The 25853-nt window shown below is 42.4% G+C and overlaps 4 protein-coding genes across 6 annotated transcripts; 2 read left to right on the plus strand and 2 right to left on the minus strand.

Moving 5' to 3' along the window:
• Nucleotides 1-3670: 3670 nt before the first annotated feature.
• On the minus strand, nucleotides 3671-4790 carry LOC128449168 (protein deadpan). The gene is made up of 3 exons (XM_053432218.1): nucleotides 4674-4790; nucleotides 4457-4552; nucleotides 3671-4228 (listed from the first exon to the last, which is right to left on the minus strand). Exons 1-3 carry the CDS (start codon nucleotides 4716-4718, stop codon nucleotides 3671-3673), a joined length of 699 nt encoding a protein of 232 aa, XP_053288193.1. The 5' UTR covers nucleotides 4719-4790.
• A 2118-nt stretch (nucleotides 4791-6908) lies between these two features.
• On the minus strand, nucleotides 6909-13622 carry pbx2 (pre-B-cell leukemia homeobox 2). Of its 2 annotated transcripts, none has more exons than XM_053432715.1 (9): nucleotides 13327-13622; nucleotides 12733-13120; nucleotides 12084-12157; nucleotides 10429-10673; nucleotides 9499-9689; nucleotides 9232-9367; nucleotides 8860-9001; nucleotides 8211-8305; nucleotides 6909-7695 (listed from the first exon to the last, which is right to left on the minus strand). In XM_053432715.1, the coding sequence occupies exons 2-9, from the start codon at nucleotides 12984-12986 to the stop codon at nucleotides 7615-7617; spliced, it is 1218 nt and encodes a 405-aa protein (XP_053288690.1). In that variant the 5' UTR covers nucleotides 12987-13120; nucleotides 13327-13622; the 3' UTR covers nucleotides 6909-7614. The 2 variants fall into 2 exon arrangements, with proteins under 2 accessions (XP_053288690.1, XP_053288689.1); XM_053432714.1 differs by having other exon boundaries at nucleotides 13280-13622.
• A 138-nt stretch (nucleotides 13623-13760) lies between these two features.
• LOC128449508 (G-protein-signaling modulator 1) lies at nucleotides 13761-17180 on the plus strand. Its single transcript, XM_053432718.1, has 5 exons — nucleotides 13761-14130; nucleotides 14574-15092; nucleotides 15419-15584; nucleotides 15820-16049; nucleotides 16212-17180. The coding sequence occupies exons 2-5, from the start codon at nucleotides 14619-14621 to the stop codon at nucleotides 16350-16352; spliced, it is 1011 nt and encodes a 336-aa protein (XP_053288693.1). The 5' UTR covers nucleotides 13761-14130; nucleotides 14574-14618; the 3' UTR covers nucleotides 16353-17180.
• A 1396-nt stretch (nucleotides 17181-18576) lies between these two features.
• Nucleotides 18577-25749, plus strand: dnase2 (deoxyribonuclease II, lysosomal). 2 transcript variants are annotated; one of them, XM_053432717.1, is made up of 7 exons: nucleotides 18577-18885; nucleotides 19965-20062; nucleotides 20264-20435; nucleotides 21080-21182; nucleotides 21457-21621; nucleotides 23588-23782; nucleotides 23967-25749. In XM_053432717.1, exons 2-7 carry the CDS (start codon nucleotides 19965-19967, stop codon nucleotides 24386-24388), a joined length of 1155 nt encoding a protein of 384 aa, XP_053288692.1. In that variant the 5' UTR covers nucleotides 18577-18885; the 3' UTR covers nucleotides 24389-25749. The 2 variants fall into 2 exon arrangements, with proteins under 2 accessions (XP_053288692.1, XP_053288691.1); XM_053432716.1 differs by having other exon boundaries at nucleotides 18804-18963.
• Nucleotides 25750-25853: the final 104 nt, after the last annotated feature.

Raw genomic sequence — 25853 nt, forward strand, 5'->3', positions numbered from 1 at the left:
CACTGCGTGTGAGAGATACTGTGCTTGTCTGAAGTGTGCCTGTGGGAACCTGAGAGCCACCTCTCGCCCAAACAAGCCACCTCTCACCCAAACACTTCATTTGTAAACGAAGTATCGGTTTTAACAGGTAATAAAAGTGAGGACGAAGCCTCCTGCTCCACGTCCCGGTGATGGGAAAGAGCCAGAGAACCGTGTCCCACCGTCACACGTTATCAAACGTTTGTCGCTGCGTCACATGGCAAATGTGCAGCCGCTAAAATATCCATGTATTTATTGCCAATCCGTTTGGAAACGCGTGTTGTTCTTTTCACTAACCTGCCACCGCAGCTCCGCACACAAACACTGGGCTGAGAAACACAAGGTGAGGGTTGCAGGGGGAAAAAAACTAACGTGGGAAGATATATTTATATACTCCTGAGTAAACGTAATGATGATTGCAATGCAGGTACAACCTGTTGCATATGGGCACTTACATTTCTGTAAAAGTACAAAAGTATTATCAGCTAAATAATGTTTCACAACATTGCATATATTACGCCATCCTCAGTGTCACAAGATAAATCTAACGATGAGATAATCAAAGTGGGAAGAAAGAAGATTTGTTTATTATTCTGTATTGAATTTATTGGATAATTGTCCCTTTGTGTCCAAGCACCTGAGATCTGGACCATGACAGATGTGCTCACAAGCCAAACTGTTGGGATCTTGGTTTACTCTCAATAGTGTGTTGTTTTATAACCTTGTCATGTTTGCATATGAATATTAAAAGCTTATATTATATTGGAAACCACATTTTGTGCGCTCTGGTTACATGATCAATATGGAGTTGGAGTTTCTATTTCTCTTAAGATAGTCCAGATAACTGCTGCTGTCTTTTCACACGTCTCCTCTCAAGAGGCGAGCGTCTATCTGCCTCGTGATACTTTTTACACCCTGTTCAATTCAAAGCCCCTGATCTCCTCCAGACACGCGCTGCAGCTCCAGCAACACGCGACCACTTCACACCTTGACGCGCGCCGGCTTTACAAAAGCTTAACAAGAGTGCGACTCCCCCACAAAACACTCCGATACGGTTATTTAATCAAATTTACAACAAGTCGTCGTCTTAATAGACTGAGTTTAATGAGATAGTGGGTTAATATGCACGTTTGTACCCTGCTGGTGCTGAATGGAGAGATCCTCTGGCACAATAACGCTTGATTTAATAAAGACTTTGCACAAATATATCAGAAATAGACAAAACCTAAAATATCAGCAATCAACCGCTAGTGAGAGGAACCTTCAACGTGGACCATGGTGGATGGATAAACACGAAGCGTAAAACCAACGTCTTCTTCGTGCCTGTGCTTTGGCAGCGTGATTTTAAACCAACCCACAGAGCGATGGCGTCGTAAAGCTGAAAGTTTTCTTGGGAAACGTTACCATGAAACCGTGAATCTGAGGTTTGTAGAGACGCAATCTGAACGAGCTCAACACACGACCCCTTCTGTGCGTAAGAGAAGCAAGCCACGCGTAAAGTTTGGTGCGTAATTTGCATTCGTGTGACAAGGGTGTGCCATGTGTCTTTGCCCCCCCCCCCCCCACCCCTCCCACCTCAGCCCCACACACACGCTTCTTTTCATTATGTACTAATTCTAACAGATAATAAAAGTGCAAATGGATTTTCACTGTCCTGTTCCCACGAGAACGACCCAGAGAACCGTCTCAGGCTTCAGCTCACTGACACCACTGAGCACAATTAAAATAAAGAGCTGTTGTTTCTCTAATGTCTCCCACGATGTAGATTTACGCAGAAGTGTAATTTCAGCCAAACTCCTGTCAGTAAGTAAGTTTGACCACAACATGTATTCACCATGTCGCTCTGTTGCGGTTCATTTGTTGTGTGCCAGAAATCATTTTGCCTCCTGGCATCGACTGTGGTTGTCCACGCCACACGTTACCTTCGAGTTTGATTCTTGACTTGTTGTTCTCACACAGCCACGATGCGTCCGGACATGAAGATAATCGATCAATAACGTACAGGTAATCTTTACTTTCTTTATTTGTTTGAGGGACACAGTAAAAACCGTCCCAGCATGCAACACTACCTGGCTACCTATTTTAAATTGTATTCCTTTGGGTAGTGCCATCCAGTGGATAAACTTTGTACAGCAACAGAAAACATTAAAAACAATAATATGTGGGTTAAAAGTGCGTAAATGGCTGTTACAGGCTCTCTGGATAAATTTGTATAATAATCTTATCATAGCCAATAATAAAACGTGTGAAATAAACTAGAGTGTCAGGACACGTGAGCTCTGCAGACGACACGAAGCACCAGGAGCTTCAAAGGGCCACCGGAGGTGTGAAGACACGTTTTGTTTCCGGGGATCTGACGCCTGACGCGCGTGGAAGACAAACGCCCTTTGTGTAGCAGCTGGAGGGCGAAGTGTCTGAGAGAATTCATACTAATGTCAATGAAAACAGAGGCTTGAGCTGCTTCAATGTCAGATGATTCATATAAAGGAAGAAAAAAGGAGCCAATTCCCTTTTTAGAAAAGCAATAAAATACATGAAGTATGAATACATATGAGAACTTGCATATGATAACAGAAAATGGGTTCATGTATAAGAAACTAAAGCTTAACATGTAGATGAGGCCTCTTAAAGTGCAGAGAGGTGAACAGAAACTGAGCACAGAGTGAAATTCAGGTTTAAAACTATTTAATACTCCACATTTTTAGAGTTGAATCTTTCACACATGCTGCTATGGGCTATATTATATATTTTTGTTTTAATCCAAAAGGCCTCAAAGCTGAGGGAATCAAGTGTGAACAGGCCTATCCTCTGATGTCTTTGAAGCCAGAAGCTGCTACTGCAACTCCTTCAGCTCCCGGCCAGACTTCACACCTGCAGGGATGTCGCTCCGCAGGAGGCCGAGCCCCACGCCTCAGGCCAAACTCAAAAGAGCTGTCAGAGGCAGCCGGCACTCTCATGTTGTAAAGAATCAGACACCAAGCAGTTCAATTGTGAAGAAATGTTTTTATTATATAAAAAACAGAATACCGCTCACCATAGGGAGACATACAGAATAAATGAATGTGCAAAATAGACAAGATAAATATTTAAAGAGAATAGACGTCGTGAGGGACTCGGAGCCCCGGATGTCTCTCATGTCAGCAGACGGGTGAATGAGAGCGTCCTCCCGGCATCGAACCCCCGAGGTGACAGACCTGGAAAATGTGATAGATGGACACTCAGTCATTATCCACGTCTTCAATCAGGAGTGCAGGTGAAGCAGGGGTGTTTTTTGTGTGTGCAGAATACGATGGAGGAGGCTTGTGTTCTGTTTTACTCACCTCTCAACTCACTCTTCGGCACAGCAACAGTCCCAGCTGGGAGCTGGACAGCTCGGCCCGGCTCGGCCCAGCTCGGCCCGGGTGAGTCCCTGTGTGCCTGTCAGCTGAACACATCACGGCTGCTTAACTGACTGAGCTCATTCAGAAGCAGTGAGTGGAACCCTAACACACATGTTCACCTGAGATGATTGCATTCTTTACAGGCTGGGGGTGAATACAACTCTTATGAGTTATCAAAGAGCAGATATTCTTGACACCTATATGATATGAATCATATCAACAATCAGTCAGTCATTTAAAAATTGAGTTGCAGAGAGTTCACTGCCTGGTGATCAGGGCCAGGGCCTCCACACGGTCTGGCTGACTGGGAGGCTCAGGCTCTGTTTGCTTCCTCGACTCGACTCTCTGACCTCAAGTTGACTTTGTGTCTGAGAATCTTGAGGAACCCTGGGAGACCCAAGCTGCTCTGGACGTTGGTATGGATGAACCGAACTGTTCTTAGTAAAGGTCTCTGTTTGCAGCCTGAGCTTTGACTTCTGCCTGAGCGTCCGAAGAAGGGACTTGGTCTGAGTGAGAGAGCTGGAGCATGACCGGGCCTCGGTTCTCAGCTGGACGCCAGTGGGGTCAGAGTCTGAAGAGGCGAAGCGAGGGGCAAAACGGGCGTCCAGCGACGCTCCGAGCCGCAGGCCTTTCCCCTGAGGCCCCAGGAACTGAGCCGCTCTCTGCAGGCAGGAGGAGAAGCCGTCTTGGAAGGAGTGTCTCTGACCTCCTCCTCCACCACCGCCACCTCCTTCTCCCGCTCCCATTATGTGTCCTGTGGCGCTGCTCCGGAGAAGGAGGACCGTGTGCTCGAGGATCTCAGCTTTCTCCAGTTTTTGCTGAGCCGCAGTCTGAAAGAAAACATTAGCTTGAGTTAATGGAGTTGCCGGCTGCAGTCACAGGCCTGGACCGATCAGCTGTCTTTAAAATACAGCTTAATCATTTTGATCTAAACCAAATACAAACTATTAATACCATCTATTGGTGAAATCAATCTTTTTGCATTGTACTAAAACATAATTCTTCTCTTAAACACTTGATACCAGATTAATCTAATTGCATTAAAGTTTTCTCTTTACCAGTTGTGGGGGCTCCTGCAGCAACATGGTCCTCAGATGCTCCAGACTGCAGTTCATTCGCTCCCTTCGACGTTTCTCCATCTGGGATTTGAGGAACTAGAAAAGAAAGAACAATCATGGTCAGGTTGACAAGGTATTCACTGAAGTTGCTTCTACTTTTAACCTTACTAAGATATATCATATCTAAATAAAAGCAGCAGCAGAGTCTTTTATTTACCTTTCTGTCTGTTGTTGTCTCCTCGGTTCCCTGTATCATCTTCATCGTGGCTGTTGGTTTCAGAGGATTCTTCTCGGTCTGCAGATGATCAGTAAATAATGCTCTGGTCCCTGGAGGCCTCTTTTATCTTCTCCCAGCCAGTCCTTCAGACTCCTCCTTCTCTAAACACCCACGTTTTTACAATCCACTCCCACTCTCCCACCCACCTCCCACTCAATAAACCTATTAGACCATTTTAGATTGAATTCAGTTAATTCATCCTGTGATTAAGTGAAACGAAGAATCGATCTTATTATTGAAAAACAAATCAGTTTGTACTGAAGATTCTTTAAAAAAAATCAACAAAATATTGTACTGTAATAATTGTATGCGTAAAAAAAATGATATTGCCTTCTTTTGGATGGAATCAGAGGAGGTTAGTGAAGTTACTCAGATTAACTAGTAACTTCACCTCCCTCTGATCCAACAGGGAGAAACTTTTCAACCTAAAGAAAGTTTCTAATTGTAAACTACATATGAATTATAGTCGTTTATTTCTCTTTCTGGATGAGTTATGACAATTGTGTCACTGCTTAAAAAACATGAACCTGGATTGTTCATTAAGTAGATTTTCGTATCTATTTCCTGCTGCTTTTCCATTTGGTTTTGCGCACAGTTAAAGTTCTTCGGCCAAATTAACATGTTATTCCTAAAGATTCTCGGTTTTCCTGTAACACCAGTTGACAAACGTAAAGATTGGACCACGAAGAGCGCACGTGAACGTTTGTGCCTCGTGAACCATTTGAGACGCTCGCCCCTGCATGAGTTCACACCTCGGTCAATCTGTGCTGCTGTTTAGTTAATGCACCGAAACATGTGGCTCATGTCCTCCAGGGTCCAACCATAGGGTCCAACCCACGGTCAACCGGATGTGACCAACATGATAAATCATGACTCTGCCATTTGGATTAATATCAAATCATTAATTAGACGTTTGCCAAACTGCTTATTTTAACGTTTTCTTGCTTTAATGTGTCTGTCCTTATTTTTTTGGTTCTGTCTTCTCCATCGAAGTCGCCTGTGCGCTCACTTGCAGCGGGTGCAGACACCTCGCCATCCGTGCACGCTTGACGCCTCTGCACATGTCTCTGAGTCCGCAGGGGGAGGGGGGGGGGGGGGAGACAATGGTTAAACATTTGCGTTCACACCTCGCCACGCGTGCCATTTGGGTCTCGTGCGGGCTGTCGCAGTTGTTCCACATTTGCTCGTGAGGAGTCTTTGATGTCTCCTGGGGACCGTGGGAAACACGAGTGGCAGCTTTGACTCAACCAGTGGATCCAGAGAGGAGCCTCAGGGGTCCGCCACTGACTCGCATTAATTAAACAGCCTTTTAACGATATTAAATCAGTGGCACGTGGCTGTAATCCCATTGTGGGCTCTTAACTCCAGACGCTGTAAAACCTTATCTCAGTTTAACAGTCTGGCTGAAGACAGACGTTCATTTTATTGCGTGAAACAGATCCACCATGTGCTTTATGGCAAAGAAAGACAAACAAATGGAGGAGTTGGTTTTATCTGGTCAATAAAAAATTGTTTATGGTTTTATGCATTATGCTGCTGCCGGTGTATGTGTTTAAAACAATCTTATACATGTAAATACAAGCTTTTAAATCATTTTAGGGAGGTTTGTGAAATATCCTGTTAACCTTTACCTCAGAAAATATAATGGTCTCATGTTTTCTAACTTATACTCAACATTTTTACATAAAAGTTCTGCCTGTGAAATTTGTATTTTGATGTTCTTATTGCTTTGACTTACAAACATTTTCTATTGCAATTTCCTGTATATTTTTATATTTAAAATATATTTTTTGTTCTACTCTGGGAATCAGTATCTTAAAAATCAGAGTGCTTTTCAGTATTTGTGACATTTCCAGTGAAAAGTATTCATAACATAATCAGTAAATTGGCCATTTTTTATTCGGGTAGATATGTTGCTGTTCATTCTGCGATTTAATGAAAGAACTATTAATTAAATTCCATTCACCGCAGTGTCACTAAGGCATAAAGCTCCATCAAGGTCTTACAGCAATTATTTAACTACACCCGGTTCTTTCCTCTAACAACAAAATCGATTAATCTCGTGACAGAGGAACAGCAAAGAAACACAACATCCCTGGTGAAGGTAGTTAAAATGTCTAAATACAGTTAAAACATTTGATGTTTGGAGTCTTAAACCATCAACCACTCAGCAGCTGGATGTGAATACAGAGTCTTTATTGTAAAAGAGGTAGAGAGAATACAGGTGTTTCACTGTACAGAAACAAAGAACAGCACTATTGATATACTCATTCAAACCATTGATGTGGACTCAAACTCACCTCGCTCATTTTACAGGGACACATAAGTCCGGTAGAAACACAAAAAAACAGAACAGAGAAACAAACGCACAAAATCTTTGGATTTTTCTCTATTGCCCCCTCACTCGCTAAATGCATTCGCTCTCTTTCTGAGCTGTTAAAATGAAAACAGTTGTAGCACGAACAATAAAACGGCAATAATATTAATAATAACGATATATAGTGTGCTCAAAACAATGGTGATGCGACCCCCCCCCCCCATCCCAACCACAAACACCTCAGTAACATGTCAAAAGTAGTGGAAAAGAAACCTTACAACCCCGATAATAAAACCACACTTGCATGCACACAACACACACACACACACACATTTTCACTCTACCATCCGTGCACTCTGCTAGTCATACAAAGATAATAATGACCCCCCCCCCCCTCCCCTCCCCTGAGCAGTAAGAAAAAGAAACAACGAACATATAAAATAATCAAACCAACCACACATACAAAACAACTGCAGCCAAGTGGGAAGTGTGATATCATTCTTTCTGTCTTTTTCCATCGTCAATCTCTCCGTCGCTGTCATTCTGTGCCAGTGGGCGTGGCCATCAGTCAGAGTTCTCAGAGTGGTCGCTGTGGGGCGAGGTGCCACCCGGGGGCGAGTTCCGACCCGGCCAGTTCCCATTTGCCTGAGCAACGAGAGAAACGGAAAGAGGAAACAAGTAAACAAAAGGGAACAGTACCACGAATTATATCTGTACTTTCCTCAACATAATTATTGTGCCGTTAACAAGCGCATCATCTGTGAGATTAGCTTCTTAATACGTCCCTGCCCACTTTTCTCTGCAACCTCAAATTGTTAGATTAATTTCCCTTTTTTCTCGGCAGCTCTCAGGGTCAGTTTATGTATGAATATAAATCCAAAAGACATGAAACTCATCCAAGATCTTGTCAAAGTTGTGCTACATTTCGAGTTAGATGCAGTGGACAGCATCTCTTCTTAAATTGCAAAGGTATATAAAATACAAAACCACTAATAAGAAAGATAAAACTATATTTAAGAGATAAAACATTTTCAAACATGATTACGATGTTAACGACAAATTTGGCCGTAGAATATTCTGACCATTAGTCATTCTAGAAATAGGTTTTAACTTGAGCAAAGGTAAAATGTTGTTAGGTAATTGTTGTTGTATTAATTTACCTGCGCTCCCAGTTGGTAGGCGGAGTGTTCTCCATTCACCGGTGGAGCCCCGAGGAAAAGGTCAGCTGACCCCGACAGAGAGAAGGATCCAGATCCTGAGGAAAAAACAGCCGCGTGTTAGAAACGTCATCAACACGTCCACTCGCTCCCCGTGAATCATCCAGGCATGCCCCTACTATACTCTCACATGGGCTCCCTCGACATGGAACAGACATTAAACGATTCAATAATGTCCACAGCAACTGACACACTGAGTCATTCGTGTCTGGATCATTTCAGGAGTGTGTCTGGAGTTCCGTGCAGGTCTGAAAGCAGCTTTATTCTCTTGAAAATGTGGAGAATGAAAAATGTAGATAGAAAACCTGCAACAACAAAAGCTGAAAAGCAGCAGACTTGTTTGAAAAACTTTAGATGAATATTTTAGCTGCAAATAGGCTTTTTTCCAGATGCTCTATTTCATTGTCTGTGTCGGCTTCGTGACCGCCAGTTACCTCAGCCTCAAACCCGAGTTCACAAGGGCAGCTCATTGTGAGCTTAACAAAGTCAGGGTGGAGACTCACTGAGTCACAGTAGAGTGGAGCTAACACCATTTTCCACTGCCTCGAGGCAAAAGGCTTCTCAAGTCCTCGCTTTGATTTGGGTGTCGTACCTGTAGAGTTGGGAGTGTGCGGGGAATCGTCGCCCGGTCTGACCACCAAGGCCGTCTTCATGGCATAGAGGTTGGCCTCCTCTTGGAACTTGCCAATGTTCTTCTTGTAGCGGATTCTCTTATTGCCAAACCAGTTGCAGACCTGATAAAAAAAAAGAAAAAAAGACAATATTCAGTATAAGCTCTTATGTTGGAAGATAACACTGAGAAGCAAATTAAAATGCTGGTAATTACTTTAACCTTGAGTTACCCTGGAATTATAAATGCTTAGTCTTTGAGACAAGTTCTAGTACAGATACTGATTGTTCAAACTCCATTACACACTCATCACGACTGCTTGTTCCTGCACGTACAGACGGCTCTGTGATTTACCTGAGAGATGGTGATTGAGCAGTTTTTGGCGAGTTCCTCTTTGGCTTCTTCACTGGGATAAGGGTTGGACAGGTGGGAGTAGAAATACTCGTTCAGGACCTCGGTGGCCTGTTTGCTGAAGTTACGCCTCTTGCGCCTGATGACACACAAACGGGGGTCGAGCATGAGAGATCTAATTTCACTTGCATTATTTTGCTGAAACATAAACGGCACATGTCAAATTAGGAGATATATCATTATTCAGATAAATAAATCACAAACACACACCTAGCATCGAGGAATCGGGACCTCAGGATCATGACGGCCTCACACGTGCTCTGCTTCAGCTGAGTCTGGATCGAGCTGAACTTGCGGTGAATGATGGCCACCATGCGTTCGATCTCCCGCGGGGTCACGGGCCGCGTGCGTGACTGCTCCCTAAGCAGGTTCATCACATGGGTGGTGAATTCGGTGCAAGCCTAGGGGGGGGGGGGTGGGGGGGGGGGGGGGCGGGACACGAGAGGACAGACAGTGAAGGACAGAAGTGTGCAAGGCCGGGAAGCTGTGAAGAATTATTTGTCACAGCCTGTTCTGAATCTAGAGGGGAAAATTTCACGTCACAACAAAACACTCTGAAGTCTGACAACCAGGTTTCTTTGGTCAATAAACATGTACCTAGCATTTCATTAATACACTTTTCTAATATAATCCAATTTAATGCAACAGATTTTAGTTTTCAATTCCAAAGTTTATAATGTTCAGGTTTATAAAGATCACAGTTAAAAGTGAGGTTGTACAGGACTAGATCCTCTTTTCTAACATTATAATATTAGAAACACCAATAAAAACTATAAACATAAAAGCAATTTACTTCAATACAACTATACAGAGGAAAGACGTGTGTTTGCCTATGTATTAAATGTGCAGTAAAATGGGAAAATAATTTATTTTGTGTTGCGGAAAAAATGTATTGTACATGTTTGAAAGCCAGTAGGACTTATGTGTGCATTGGAATTGGTGTGGATATGAGGCTTGTACCTGTCTGGTGTGTTTTGATCAGCAACATAAAGATAAAGGGTTATTCCCTGGCAAGGAAAAGTGATCTGCTGTGAACTCTAGGACTAACATGCCAGGGGATTATGTTTCTGGTGAGCAGTTCTAGTACAAGCAAGCGTGCACAGGCAATGTCAGTGCTCATCTCCTGTTGCGACACGATACCTGCTCATACTTCTCCAGCTCAGTGTGGTAGATACCGCGAATCTGGCTCAACTTGCTTTTGTAGTCGGAGTGCTCGAGCGTGCTGTCGGGTGACATCCCCCCCGAGCTGGTAGCAGCCGACACGGCGGCGGCGGCACCGCCCCCTTTCTCTGGCCCCGCCACACCCTCCGCCAACAACATGTTGTCCAATCGGATCAGCTGAGGATCTTGAGAATCCTCCTCCTGGTTGTTCCTCATTGACAAACCTGTCAATGATACAAATGTCACAGCTTGTTGGTTGTGTTTGGCCAACACTGACAGAATGAATGGAACTGCTGTCACACACATTACACTCCTCGCCTTCAAATAAATGAATTCACTAAACGCCATTTTCTTAAACTAAAGCCTTATGCTGTTCTTGTGTCCCTGCAACTCCATGATTCTGAAAACCTTTGTCCTTCAAATGTGCACCGTCAGCCATAAGAAACAATGATGCGCTGCGTTTGCAAGTGGAGAGGTTGTTATTCTATTTGCCATCATATTTATTTATATCACCAGCGTCAGAACATCCTGTTTCTGGGCCGAGCGAGATGCAGTTTTGTCGAAGTGAAAGTAGACGTGATCACATTTTGTCAACAGCCTGTTAGAATCTATTCTTAAATTCATACTGTTAAAGAACAGCTTCCTTTTAACTAGAAAAAACGACACAAATAAATTGTCCTTTACAGTAATTCACCAAGTAAAAATAAAGGTGTTGTTACAGTTTACTTATAAAACAGATTACAATAAACAACTGTTTTATGGTAATGCCTTTAAAGAACGATGGAAAACCAGTCACCCTGATATGACCTTCCATAGATTTCTATTACATTACATTTGTTCATAACTTCTCACCAATATAAAACAAAGTGTTCTCTCTATCTTTGGATGGATTTTACATTTGGCCATTACAAGATGATGGGCTTCATAGATAGCAACACAGTGTTTCCTTCAGGTCTTATGATGCTAACAGAAAAACATGAATTGAAAACTGAATTATAAATAGGCGCAAATATAAATAGAGCATCACCCCGATGGGCACGTTCTGGAACCAAACCCAATTTATGGTTTATAAGTTTGTAATATCCTCCTGGAAGCACTCGTAGGAAACAAAAACATTACGTAAATGACCATGCTGCCTGTGCCATGCAAAAGAAAGTAGTTTGAAAATGAAATGTACAACTTTACCTAGAAAGATTTGAAAGGAAACTGAATACAGTGCCTTTAAATCCTGATAATTACAGGGCAGCATTGCTCATAAGCATCTTATCGATCACCATCATACACATTTGCAGGGAATCGCCTATAAGTTCAACTCTGGTTCAGCAACCAGCAGTAGCATGTATTCCATTTCCCTGTAGGCAGCTTGTGTCTGTTTATCCAGCTGTTGTCTTTTGCATCTATTTTAAACCCAAGTTTACATAAGAACTGTGAGATGATGATGATGATGATGATGTTTATGCTCCTGTCAGTTTGTTTCTGAGGCTGCAAAATAACAATAATGAGTTTTAATGACAAACCGAGTCCAACTCCTTCATGTGTTTGTTATTAGTGACCCGGTGTGATGAAGGAGCTCGACACTGACAGCGTCAACATTGATGTAAAAACAAACAACAACAACAACAACATGCACGTACCAGTTTTCTCCTTGATCTCGCACAACACGCTGAATAACGCGGGTTTCATTCGGTGGCAGTTGAGTGCGTGTTTCCTGTGAACGAGACAATGAAACACGTGTAAGAGACACAAACAACAAACACAGATCGACTGACAGAACGACTAGCTTTAGCATGGCTAATGTAGCACACGTTAGCTTGGGTGCCAGCCTCGAGCCAAGAGGGCGACTGGGTTCACTGGTAACCAGCATGTACACGATAACCAGCTGGTTAACCAATGTTCTCATTTATTACGGATATACCTAACCACTTGTAAACCTGTCATTTGGTGTTTGAATTAGCTTTCCTTGCAGCTAGCTGTTAGCTGCTTTAGCTAGTTAGCTGAGCAGGCTAACAATGGCTAGCTTGTAGACCAAAGCTGCTAAAAGAAGAAAAACACGCGTGTGTGTAAACAATAAGCGCTGGTTTACGTGGCTGCACTTTTATTTGAATTGGTCACATTCATTTGAACTTTGTTTTCTGTATCTACAGTGAGCTAACACAGCTAGCTACAGGCTAAACAACCCAAACAATGGACTGAAGTTCGGGAAACGTTGCCTTCGACAAAGCGGCGGAGCGAAAAGCGAGCGAAGCCTCGGAAACAAGTTGTAAAACACAAGTTGTCACTAACTTCGCTTGGGCCTCGTCCAAACTTTGGTCGGTGATCGTCATGATCTGCTGCAGTATGTCGCCGATGTCTCTATGGGACTCAGGGTGTCCGTTCTCCGTGCCCTCGAGGCCCGCGTCCCCTCCGTCGGAGCGGCGCCGGGTCGCCGGGTGAACCGAGTTGAGAGCGTGCATCCCGGGGTGTCCGCTCAACCCGAGGCCCCGGCCACTGGAGGGCCCGTTGCCCGTCAGAGGCTGCGGCTGCTGCTGCTGCAACATCTTCAGCGACGCACAGTGGCGACGACTGCTGCTCACAGACCGTGATCACAGACACACACCGCGACCAGAGACATCTCACAGGGCTGGGTCCCCTAGCGATGGACGGGAGGAACAGGTACAGGGTGGCGAGCTCACTGCAGCGGGTGGAGGAGCGTGCGTGTGTGGGACAGCAGAGGAGAATGTAAACAACAACAACAATAGCAACAACAACACAACAGAGAGTGCATGTGTATGTTTGTGTGAGTAGGTTTTTTTTATTTTTAAATATGTATTTATATTTGTATTTCAATCACCTTATACTTTAAATATTTGTGTTGTCAATATCTCCATTAGCACATACTTCTTTTGGAGTAGTTCTGGTGGCTGGACTTTCATCTCACTGCAGTGAACTTATCCTTGACCTATATCTGTCTGTCTATCTATCTATCTATCTATCTATCTGTCTGTCTATCTATCTATCTATCTATCTATCTATCTATCTATCTATCTATCTATCTATACATACATATCCTCATTTTGAAACCATATACAGTCTATGTTTGAAACTAGCACCTGCCTTAAATTAATTTCTCAGGTTTAAAGTGATAATCTCACTGCGGCTGCTTCTCTAACTGGTTTGAGTCAACTTCTCCTTTTAGCTACAAGTCAACAGGATGTGAGCCCAAACCACAACCCCATCAGAAAACTGTGCGCCTGTTTCAACACGTTCCACTCAGGTCTGACATAATCAAGTGAGAAGCAGTAAAAAAAAAAAAGAAAAGCAGCAACTGCTCAAAGCTGTTCTCACAGCTTAAACTTCATCTCAAATGATTTAAACAAACGTTGCTCTGTAGCATAAGTAGACTATTCAAACACACAGTGGAGATTTGTTCCGCATTTAGTGGGGATAATTCACATTAGCATGACTTGCCAGGGGGCCAAATAGGGGTGGGCTTTGGTAAGAGGAACAGGAAGAGAGGAGTCGACAGAGTGAAGGTGGAAAGAGCAGACGCACAGGGCGAGAGCTTGTCACGTCGGCGTGTGAAAGCCTTCATACTCTCTTCTTCAAACAGATATTGGCACGGCTCTGGTCAACAATGCTGTGCTCAGTCTGTTGTGACTTCAAGAGATGATGCTTTGAACGGACACATTTTTCAAAAAACAGGTAAGAATGAACTCACAGAATACTGACTTTGTTAGTTCACAAACCTTTTGGGGGCAAAAGAATGTGGGGAATACAAGTGTCAACAAGATTTAGAGTGAAATGCTTGGTAAAATACACAGAAATCCTCGGTCAGTGACTGGAAGTCCCTGGTCTCATTGCCTCACACACTGTTGTTGACACAGGTAACAGGAATACACTACTTAAGTTTGGATTTTCGGCTTAAACACATGTAGTCAACAAGCTGGAACCTGCCAAACTCGTTTCTGTTGAATTTCCTTGCAAGACAAAGGCACAGCTTCTCCAAAAGCTACCCTCATGTAAAGTCACTTCAGGGTTGCTGTATTTAGTGATTGTTGATTTATTTTTCTCAGACGGATTTATAGTGAGTCTTTCACCCCAATTATTTGACCCCAACCTCTGTCTCTTTTTGTTTTATTGGCCAGCGTTTGACAGGGAGATTAAAAGACTTCACCGTGACCAAAGCTGAAATGGCTGAAGAGGGGCTGCTGCGTCCTCTCGTCATCACCGAAGAAGGAGATGTAACTGAGGGTGTCGCTGAAAAAGGCGCAACAGGCAGCCTGGCTGAAATCGCTCCGGGCTCCAGTGCAGAGTCGGCTCTGAGAGAGGAAGAGGAGCACACAGGGGAGGACAAGAATGAAGAAGTCGTAGTGAGCAAAATGCGTTTAGAAGAGCAGGGCTCGGGGAAACTGCACAGCAACACAGAGGGTGACCAGACAGGAGGGGAAGGAGAGGTCAAACGGGAAGAAACCGAGAACATGACTAATGGACTGAGAAGGGAAGCGCAATCGGCTGAAGTGATGAGGATTCATGAAAAATCTGAGAAGCCTGGTGTCACAGAGGAGGGAGATAAACCTAATGATCCTCAACTGGACGTAAAGAGGTCAAACGTGTCCAAGCAACAACCTAAGGGGACACAGAGCCGAGATGAGGATTCGAAAGAGGTTTGTAACTTGCTGTGTTGTAACTCGTGCCCTGAGATTGCCTCTATTAGTAACTCACGCTGTTGCTCATGCAGTGAACAGAAAGTAATGTGCTTGACTTTACCACCAGCCCCCATTTACTCTACAAGAAAAACAATGTTGTGGTGGAAAAACAGCAGGTAACATTTTGCTTCTGAGCATGTGGGAGTAAGTAGGAGTCAAGTGAATTATTTTGCTTTGCCAACAAACAGTCTGTGTCACTTACTGAGAAACCCTTTCCTCCCGCCCTCATTCTTTATGTTTTTTTTAAACTTTTTCTCCTGCCACTAACCCACATTTATTTCCAGGCTCACCGGTTAACCCCTGACTTCCCTGATGCTCTGTACGAGCTGCTCTGCACACTTCAGGAGGGGCGACGGCTCAATGACCAGCGCTGCTCCTTCATGCTGGAGGGTGGCCTCGGGAGGAGGAGGTGCCACTCGGTGCCAAGCACGACCAAACCAGCCCATAGAGGTGAGAGCACTTTCTCTTTTTTTTTGTAGTAAGGGGATCAAACCAACACAGCTGTTGCATTTGTTCGTTCCCATGTTGTGTTGCTGACTCACGCTGAAACAACACAAAACTACAACGTGACTCAAGAATGTTTTGTTCAGCTACACCATGTTTTCATGTCTTTTCTGAACCACAGACCATTTAAAGTCTCCTGCTGTCCTGTCATCAAAATCTCTTTTCTCTCATTTCTCCCCAGTCGTCTTTTCGTCCATGACTTCACTGCAGAAAGAGGAGTTTTTCGAGCAGGTGGCCACCGCTCAAGCTCGCCGCCTTGATGACCAGAGGTCACAGCTGCAAAGGTCACCGCCGCCAAAACCAAAAGCCAGGACTTTCAGAGGCAGCATAAAGCAACTGTCTTTTGCAAGAAAGCCCGCGCCAGTTCCTGTGCCCAAAGAGGATCTGTATAATATGATTCTCACGACACAAGTAAGCACAACAGAACTTGATGGTTTCAATGCTTTTATCACGATAAAAGAGGTTTTCTGATTCTCAAGTCAACACTCGTGGCAGACTTGTTTATCGGGGCATTTTTTATTTTTATATATATAATTTCATGCTTTCACTGTCTTGTTTTCCTTCCACCCACAGAACCAGGGCAGACTGGAGGACCAGCGCAGCAGAGCTCCAGGTCCCATGGACGATGAGGACTTCTTCTCCCTGCTCCTGAGGGTCCAGGGTGGACGCATGGAAGAGCAGAGGACTGAACTACCGCTCATGCTGGAAACCTGAGATGGAAAACAAAAAGAAAGACTGTGGCTACAGGGGCTGCCATTCCAGTATTGTAGCCTTTTTAGTCAGACTTCCTGTTAAAAGAGCGGTGTTTGCTGACCCTGATGACGCTGTGTTTTAGGGAATAATTAGTCCTCTTGATTGTGTTTATCAGTGTTAAAACTGTTGAGAACAAAAACGCTTGAGCAATGTCCTCGATGAGATTGTGAGTTCTTTCATTCAGCAGTTATGCTTTCTTTTGGACAAACTTCGCATTGTGTGTGTTGAGAGTCTGCAGCGAGTGGCTGAAAGGTTCTGCGTGTGTGTTCCTGTTCTCGATGTGGAGGAGGCAGTCTACTGATCTCAGTTTGTTCTCCTTTTTTGTACAGACGATATAAAAGGAGCAGTTGTGTGAAGGAGATAAAAGCTCCAAGGCCATACACGGCTTCAAAGCATAAGGATGATTCTCCTCCAATGATTAACAGAAATATATCTGAGCCAACTTTTTTTTATTTGTCAAAAACAGATCTAACACACATACTTATGAGGATATCATTTGATCATTAGAGCATGTGGTCTTTAATTTTTATCTTATTTTTGTAATTCCTTTACTGCAAGCAGTCACGCTACCTCTAAAAGGGAGGTGTAAAACCTGCTCTGTAATTTGTTATCATTAATCAATCACAAACTAGATCCGGTTTAATCTTTCAAAAAACATCCTGATGCAGATACATCAGAACATTCACACTTAAATAAAGGAGCTTTTGTTGTCCAATTTACAGGTGTTAACAAATGAGGAGTAAAAGATAAGTGTGTTAATTTTTAACAGAATAAATGGACTAAAAACAAGTTGTTATCTCAAACTTCCTGATTTTGGTTTACACGACTGATCCCATAGGCAAACAGTGACTATTTATTTAAGCAGATATATGCAGGGACAGAAGGACAACTTTAAAAAAGGAAGTAGCTGTAAAAACTTATTATAATGTCTGTATTTTGTAAGATTAATATAGACAAGGGGACTTTGTTAAACCACCGTTGACATAAATATGTCACTAACTGTGAAGTTCACAGTCGATAACGATCAAACTTGTATTTGCTTCACGATCCATCTTCCTGTTTTTAAAGGCATAATAACTAACTTGCACAATTTCACACATGCAACAACCAGGTCTGTGTCGCCGGGCAGAAGTGGCCCCCTGTGACCTCCTCTGGTCTGATGTGAGCTCAGAGGACTCAGTTCATTTTTTAAATTTTGAATGGGTATTTTAAAGCACAGTGAAGACAGACAGGAAATGTGGGTCAAGATATAAAGGTGGTGATATGCAGCAGGACGCCCAGGTGATTACTTTTTGTTTAATTATTTAAAGTAGTTTAATAAATAAGGCTGAGCAATTAATATGTCAAAAACCTTTCTAGCATTGTTTTTGTCACATGACCTATTTTTATTGTCTGCTCCCAATCATCCAGTCAGATGAGAGGCAGTGAACCAGTCCAACAAGGAGAGGGGCGGAGGGGGAGAAGAGGAAAAGCATGTATAAAAAAAGAAACCACAGTTTTTTATTTATCTAAAATTGATTAAAGGTGAAACTGGAATAAACAACTTGCAGGTTGAATTTCTAATCAGGTTTAAGTTTCACTCCTAATGTGGAAATGTATATTATTTGTTCAATAATTATACATAAACATGTGCGGAAACTATTCACACACACTCCATACAGTTAAAGTTTGCATGTATATAGCTTTGGTTTTGTATTGTATTATTAGGGCCCGAGCACCGAATGGTGAGAGGCCCTATTGAAATTGTAAGGATTTTTATTATTATTATTATTTCCCTTTGGGGGGCTTTTTAAGGGTCTAGTTATCTTTGATCTCTTTCTACTTTGCTTTTCTTTTAATTTAACTATCGCACTGCTGAGCCGACCGGTTTCTTCTTGCCCAATATCTTTCAGTGTTCTGTACTGACCCGGTGTTAACTTGCATATGACAAATAAAGTTGAAACCTCATGCAAAGGTTGGACAGATAATTAACAAGGAGTTTGTCCAGACAATTATTATATTTATTATATTATATTATAATATATGAAATTATATTATACTAAATAATATTATATTTAGATATTCTATCAGTCTATTTTTCATTTTATTAAATTGTATTTGTTGCTTGAAAACACGGCCGCGCCCACTGGGTGACGTCACCGACCACATGACTAAATCCTCGGTGTTTTATAAAAGGATGAGACACAAGCGAGGACATTTCCGGGTTATTAAAAATGCTAAACACCACATTTTCTCCGTCATTTGTTTCCCACACGATTACCTGTTGTTGTAAAAACTCCTCCACCCAGTTTATTGTGTATTTTGTAGTGTCACTGTTGTGGTTTTTGTGGCTGTTAGCTTTTTGTTAGCCAGCTTGTTGTCGGCCAGCTTGTTGTTAGCCAGCTTGTTGTTAGCTAGCTTGTTATTATCCCTACGTCACTGTCTCATCCTGCTCGTGAGGACTTGGGTCTAAAAACCCGGATGTGGCCGAAGATGAAACTTGATGAAATCTTAGGTTTGTAAACATCACAGATTCTTTCATTCTGAAAACAAGAGAAACAGACTGAGGAGGAAACACGTCGTTCATTCTGAGGTGAGATTTAAAATACTCACTTTAAACTTTAACCTGCGAGGCTTTAGTTTCCCTTCGTGGTTCCACAGATTGTGACGATGCATCAGGATCTTGAGATGTTTTCAAGTTGTACAAAAGTTTTCACTAAAAGTTGTAGTGAAGTACTTTATTCAAGTACTACCTTTAAGTTAATTTACTTCACTACACCTCAGAGGCAAAGTAGAGTTTTATTTGACTCCGTCACATATTTTAACTTTTGAGTTTAATTACTTTGGACATTAATAAATCCTTACACCTTTGAATTTCTCAAACATTTAATTAGTGGGTTATAACTTATAACATATTATAGTATATATTTAAACAGATATATAAATACATTTTAAGTGATAACTCATGTATTTTACCACAGTTATAAAAAGACAAATTTAATATTACTATAACAGATTTTTACCATGTTCACTTTAGACCTGGCTGGAGAACTTTACTTGCTATTTAATATTCTGTTCCGTTTAATTAGATCTTTGTAATAAATGGCGGAAAAATCCTTAAAATGTCGAAAGTAAAGTAAAAATGCTACAGTACATTAGAGGGATTTTAATATCGAGGAAGATCTCACTGGAACCTAAAAAGAAAAGAAAATTAAAGTTAAGAGAATACTACAATTCAAGTTTTCCAGATTTTGAAGGGTGTGTAAAAGTCAGAATTGAACAAATGAAGCAGAGACACGGTTCCTGAGACACAAGAGGGAAGTTGTGACTGAAAGATGACCACTTCTGCCCGAGAGCTGAAACCACATTGCACATTCTGCACCAAACAAATTCTGTGGATTTTGTTCCTCATCCCTTACATCTGTTTCTGGAATCTGTCTTCAGCCAGTGTAAACAAGAGAAACCATTACCAGTAACGTTCTGTATCGTCACATCAGTGCTGTTTTCAAATAGACTTAAAAAAAAAAGGTGAAGCTACTCTTTAATTCACACACATTCCCATGTAACTGTGTTAATTTAAGTCTTTTTCCCCAGATGTTTCTGTTCCTGTCCGTGCTGATCTTCTTCGGGCCAGTAGAGGGTGGCAGCTCACCAATCACCTGCTACAATGACAATGGAGAAGCTGTGGACTGGTAATTCATTATTTACAGTCCTGCACAAAATAAGCATTTACATGAGCACAGTAATGTGTCAGAAATCCATAAAAAATACCATAAAGATGAAATAGCAATTTAAAACTCAATTTACAGGGTTCAGACATGCAGCAATGAAAGAAGTTCCAACATGTAAATCCTCCAAATGTCTCCCTCTCGCTGTCTTTCTCTCCGAGTTAGGTTCTATCTGTACAAGCTGCCTAAACAACACAGGGAAAAATCTCCCACGAGGGGGGAGCTGTATTTACTGTTGGACAAAGGGAGTGAGGGGTGGACCGACGGGAAGGTGACAGTGAACGACACGACGGGAGCCTTGGGCCGGACGGTCGGACAGCTCTACTCACAGGGAAAGGTCGGCTTCTATCTGCTGGAACAACTCAATACAATCATTTCTTGTTTTCATCAGCATAGAAGTTTATGGTCCAGGGAATCACCGAGATGAAAGTGAGAAAGACAGATGCTTTCTAAGATGACTTGACAGTTTCCAGTTCCTTATTATTTGATAAGTAAATATGATTAGGAAAGTGAAATGGTATTTAAAAAAACAACTGTGATAATATTAGATTCCTTTGCTGTCACTTTAGTTTTATTAGTTTATTTATTTGGATCCTCGTTAGCTCACGGCATTTTCCTAAGCAACACGAGCAGTAAATACCAAAAACATCTCTCAGACATCAGCAGAATAAAAAAGCAGATGTTCTTTATTTTTTAACCCACTTCTGTTTTTTTGTCTGCAGCCATAGACAGACTTGTTTCTCTGTTAATTCCCCTGGATCAGAATCAGAAACTGAGAATAAGAATTTTATTTTCATCCAGTCTTTCTCGCTGCAGCTGTGGAAACCATAATACAACAGTTTCAACCACTAGATACAAAACCACTAGTTTATTTTTTGATTCCAGCCTAAGTGGGTTTCTTCCCCTTTTTTATTTGCTTGTGTCAAAGTATAATGTTTTTTAATTTCAGCTAAAAAGAACAAATCTCTGTCCTCTCCACAGAACACAGAGATAGCCTATGTCCTCTACAACGACCAGACGCCAAAAAAGAACCTTGGTGGCAGATGGGAAGACAACAGCGGGAACGAAGGGGGGCACACGAAAGGTGAAAACCAGACCAGTCCTCCTGCAATGCTCCTACAGCCCAGACAAGCTGCTCAAGATTTGTTAGTCAAAATCAGGAAATAAGCACGACCACTGTTCCTAGGCCAGTTACCCTTCCAGATTCCAATACCTAGACTTTGAGTATCTGCAGATACAGAATACATAACCAATTCCAGTGCATTTTAACAATTTAAGTCATTTCTTTTATCCCGAATTGTTTGTGAGCTATTTTACTGACGACATTAACTGACATGTCTAATGTCTCTGCTCCTCAGGTGTTGTGCTGCTGGATAAAAACCAGGGCTTCTGGTTGGTGCACAGTACCCCTCACTTCCCCCCTGTACGAAAGGCAGGAGAGTTCTACTACCCGGACAGCGGTGTGAACAACGGACAAAACTTCATCTGCGTGACCTACCCGCTGGACCGCTTCCAGACCATCGGTAAGACTGGAATCCACCTCTGTGGACTTTTAGCACTGATGAAGTTTTAAAGAGGCTGTCCCCCCTGATGACTGTTTAAACCGAAGCTGTTATCACTTCAGAGTTACGATTAGGCAGCGTATGAAGATTCCTGCTCTGCCTCTTGTCCACTTTTACATGATTCAGACTGGCTGTAATTAACAAGGAAAAGAAGAGTTCATTTTTTAATTCATGGCTTGAAAAATCTGTATTTCATTGTCGGGCAGCAAGTTAAAAAATCATTTTGTTATAAGGTTTAAAATGCTGCCATTTTGGGTATAAGATTATATATATAAATAGGCCCATACTGTGGTTTTGCTGTTCATCCATTAAGCTTTCTTATCATTTATATACATGAGCCAATCATGCCTTTAAGTGCTCTTCAGATAAAAAAAAGAAGCTTCAACACATTCAAGTGTTTTTAGTTTCCTCTGTTTCCAAGGTTATTGAATCACATTGTCTTTTCAGTGTCGGTATGAAATCACTATTTATTCTCTCAGCCGTCATCGCCTTATTGTCGCACTTAATAATCCAGTCAGGTATCGACACAACAGCAGCCGTCCAAGACAATCAGCGCAAACAGGTGTCACCGCCGTGTCACCGCGCTGCCTCTGCAGCTCCCTGGCAGCCCCGGCAGTTGGCACAGTTGCTATAGCAGTGCCGGGGGTAATGTAATTAGATTGAGGTTTGTAACCATAGAGATATTGGCCCTCACACTGCGGCAGGCACTCGCTCCGTCAGATCCTCGCCTCTCCAGCTGGGATGTTGAGAGTGTCACCGTTTCCTCGGCGTCGCGGTGTCGGGCGGCAGAAGGTGCCTGCAGCCTGGTCATGTTTCACTCTGAGCACCTGGCAGCATGAATTTGCACATTAATGAACCCAAACCTGCGATTTAACACTCCTGTGATCATGAATACTACCTTTGCATGATACAAGGAGTAAAACATTAAAAGAAAATGTAGTTTATTACTTTGTTAGAATACCAATATTGTGACTATTCTATCTGTTGAGGCATTAGCTGTGAGTCAGGAGGAGAAAAGTCAGGAGCTCACCAAGGTCAGCAGAACACATCCTGTGGAGATCATGATGTTCATACAACATTTCTGGGCAGTGCCTCCAGCTACTGTGGCTAAAAAATAATAAACATTCTCCGGTTCCAGCTTCTCAAATGTGAGGATTTGCAGCTTTTCTGTGTTTTATACCTATTTAAAATATAATCAATTGGAGGTTTGAACTGTTTGGCCGGAAAATACAAACTGTCAATCATGAGCTGTGGTGCACATAAGTGAATGCTCACCAACGTGTTATAGAACAAAAGATGAGTCATTTAATTAGAAAATAATGGAGTGATTCAATAACAATGAAAAGTAATCATCAGCTGTAGCTCTAATTGACACTGAAGAGCATAATGTGTTGAGGGCAAAATTTGTGAAGTGTTGCAACCAAAATCGTGTACTGGTTTGTTTTTAGCAGGAGAATGCAAGTAAAGGAACAACTTATTGTAATATTATTATTTACTGTAGTGTTAACTGTAGCTGTGGTTTTTAATTCACCCACAATAACTGACCAGAAAACCTGGGATTGACACAAGTTACTATCCAGTCAAGAGAACTTGGCCTCTTTGTATCACTGCTGGTTTTAAACTACTACTACAAATAATACAGGGAGAATTGTATTAGGCAAAGAAGACGGTGAACCTATTGTTTCCACTTATGTGCAATGAGCAAGAAATAATTCTGAGAAACGTAGGAAATTACTACTTGAAATAAAAGACACGTGGATATTTCTCATCCCTACATCTATGTTATCTTAAACCTCTGTGCAGTGCTACAGTCATTTGTCCATACGCCTCTAAACCAGTATCACCAGTACAGGGCTATTTATTAACTGCACTTAACAGATTTCTTGTAGCTGTGTTTTCCTTAAATCTAATTTGTTTTGCACCGCAGGCGAGCAGCTGCAGATCAATCAGCCTCTCGTGTACGACTGCGATGTCCCAGAGTCCTTTGCGTCCCTGGTGCCTTCGCTGGCGTCCCTCTGTGGGAAGAAGCACGCCAAACCTGTGTCCAACCGCAGCGTGACTTTGACCTCCAAGGGTGGAGACAACTTCCTCAGCTTTGCCAAAGGAGCCTCTTTTAACAATGGTACAACTTAGAGAAGTTCAGTTCACCTTGTTTCAGCTTCACGTTCGGCTTTTGTGCTGATATAAATAGACCATTGGTTCATGACAATGTCTAATTTGGGATATTCTAATTCTCTAGTATCTTTTATCTACTTTTCACAGTTTTTATGTTGCCTTAACTGATAAAAAAACCTCTGTTTTGTCAGACCTGTACCACTCCTGGGTGGCCCCGAGCCTCCAGTCAAACCTCCTGGTCCAGTTCTGGATCCGCTCCAGGGGCGTCCTCCCCTCCGACTGCTCGCTGGGCTGGAAGGTCCTGGACATCGAGCTCCTCAGCCCGGGGAAGAGGTTCACCTTCAAGGCCAGCCAGGACCACTCCAAGTGGGCCGTCAGCACCCAGGCGGCCGGGGAGGGCGTCGGGGGGGGCTGGGTGTGCGTTGGAGACATCAACCGGGACGAGGCGGAGGAGAAGCGGGGGGGAGGCACGGTGTGTCTGCGGAACCCTGTGGTGTGGAAGGCTTACCGGACAGCAGCTCTACAGTGTGAGGATTGCGGAGGAGCCAGCATCCCGTGCCCTGCTGGAGACCTGGTGGGGTTTTCAGACGAAAGAGCCCAAAACAAGTTGTAGTTGGAAAACTGTTACTTCTGCAGCCTCTCATTCAACATTTCTTTCATCAGTTTCTGTGAAAAATTAAGGGTGCTCCTGGGATTTACTTTTCATATTCGAGGACTAATCAGTTACCACTAAGAAAACTAAAAACTTTGATATTCTAACGATTATTCAGTAAAACAATACGAGCACCACAGACCCATGTGGACATCGTCATCGATTGGTTCCGTCCACATCCTCTCTTCTAAAGTCATTTTTAAATTGTTGTTGCTGTTTCAAACGTTCCACAGTGTTCAGTTGTCTCTGTCCTGCTCTTATTACAGACGTGTCTGAACTTCCCTCAGTCCCGCAAATACGTTCATCCCACGATTATGTGGGTTTATGGAAAGTGCTGTTTGTTAAAGGCAACTGAAAACAAATATCTAATGTTTAACGATATAGATGAAAAGTACTGTTATTATCTTACCACACCTGAATCAAGCCACACACAACACTGATGAGAAAGTTTCTAGTCTAAGGTTGGATTTCTATTATGTGTGTAATCACACATGTTGATGGGATTATGAATGAGGTTTTCTTAGTTCTGAAGCAGAAGCTGGAATTTACAGTTTCATTATGTCTCTAAAACATTAAATATTCATGACAACAAGCAAAATTAGAAAACATTTTGGTCATTTATAAAGAGCCAATTGTGCCAAAACATCTTAGTTTGGACTGCAGGGCTGTCGATTGGTAAAAAATACAAGTGTGTGAGATCCCATCACTCACAGTAAGAAGCTGACTGAGAAAATAAGAGCCTTTAAGTCACAAAAAACCTTTAACTTGTTCAGAATGATTTTAATCTGTTGTATAGAATGCTGCTACACTGGAGGAGGAGGAGGAGGAACCAATCAGATGGGTTCTCTGGGAACTACGATGTTCATTTTGAAAAACACAAAGCCCTCAACGTGCGTCACATTTACCAAGAACTGACAAAGATGCAGCCTTGACACAGAGCTTTGGAAATGAAAGCATTCACTTCAAGAGTCTTTTCAGCCGCCAGCTAGTTTTAACTGAAACTGAAGAGAGAATTTGCAAAGTGAACGAGTGCTGCTTCGTAAACTTGTTAAAATCCACATGAGCTGCTTTGTGGGTGTGTTCTCAGGGAAGCTTTGCTTGTTGAAACGTGGGATAAATTGCACTGAAATGATATGTGGGGGATGGTTTAATACTTTGTGTTGAATGAATGTTTGTCTTTTTAACTCAGTGCTTTCTCGATATAATCAGAAATATTTTGGTTTTGCTCCTAGTTCTCATCCATTCGTTCTGATCTTGAAATTTGCTTGAAGATGAAGACGCTGGCTGTCTTGAATCTAAATAAAAAAAACAAAAGACTCAAACAGAGTTGTGTTTCTGTAGCTGCTGCTGTTGTTTTCCTTATCCATGAGAAAAAATAGAAGTGTCACAGAATATGACATGTGTCGACAGTTTGAATTCTTTTAAT

This window comes from Pleuronectes platessa, chromosome 10, assembly GCF_947347685.1.
Source record: "Pleuronectes platessa chromosome 10, fPlePla1.1, whole genome shotgun sequence".
Classification (NCBI taxonomy): Eukaryota; Metazoa; Chordata; class Actinopteri; order Pleuronectiformes; family Pleuronectidae; genus Pleuronectes; species Pleuronectes platessa.

What these genes read in the sequence shown, in the direction of transcription:
- dnase2 (XM_053432717.1), top strand. Translation starts at nt 19,965, where the DNA reads ATGTTTCTGTTCCTGTCCGTGCTGATCTTCTTCGGGCCAGTAGAGGGT. An exon ending in AATGGAGAAGCTGTGGACTG is followed by an intron (nt 20,063 to 20,263) that starts GTAATTCATTAT and finishes TCTCCGAGTTAG; the next exon opens with GTTCTATCTGTACAAGCTGC. An exon ending in AGGAGCCTCTTTTAACAATG is followed by an intron (nt 23,783 to 23,966) that starts GTACAACTTAGA and finishes CTGTTTTGTCAG; the next exon opens with ACCTGTACCACTCCTGGGTG.
- pbx2 (XM_053432715.1), bottom strand. Translation starts at nt 12,986, where the DNA reads ATGTTGCAGCAGCAGCAGCCGCAGCCTCTGACGGGCAACGGGCCCTCC. An exon ending in AGCTGGAGAAGTATGAGCAG is followed by an intron (nt 9,690 to 10,428) that starts GTATCGTGTCGC and finishes CCCCCCCCCTAG; the next exon opens with GCTTGCACCGAATTCACCAC. An exon ending in GCTCAATCACCATCTCTCAG is followed by an intron (nt 9,002 to 9,231) that starts GTAAATCACAGA and finishes TTTTTTTATCAG; the next exon opens with GTCTGCAACTGGTTTGGCAA.
- LOC128449508 (XM_053432718.1), top strand. Translation starts at nt 14,619, where the DNA reads ATGGCTGAAGAGGGGCTGCTGCGTCCTCTCGTCATCACCGAAGAAGGA. An exon ending in GAGATGAGGATTCGAAAGAG is followed by an intron (nt 15,093 to 15,418) that starts GTTTGTAACTTG and finishes ATTTATTTCCAG; the next exon opens with GCTCACCGGTTAACCCCTGA. An exon ending in GACCAAACCAGCCCATAGAG is followed by an intron (nt 15,585 to 15,819) that starts GTGAGAGCACTT and finishes ATTTCTCCCCAG; the next exon opens with TCGTCTTTTCGTCCATGACT.
- LOC128449168 (XM_053432218.1), bottom strand. Translation starts at nt 4,718, where the DNA reads ATGAAGATGATACAGGGAACCGAGGAGACAACAACAGACAGAAAG. An exon ending in AGACAACAACAGACAGAAAG is followed by an intron (nt 4,553 to 4,673) that starts GTAAATAAAAGA and finishes TTTCTTTTCTAG; the next exon opens with TTCCTCAAATCCCAGATGGA. An exon ending in TGCAGGAGCCCCCACAACTG is followed by an intron (nt 4,229 to 4,456) that starts GTAAAGAGAAAA and finishes GTTTTCTTTCAG; the next exon opens with ACTGCGGCTCAGCAAAAACT.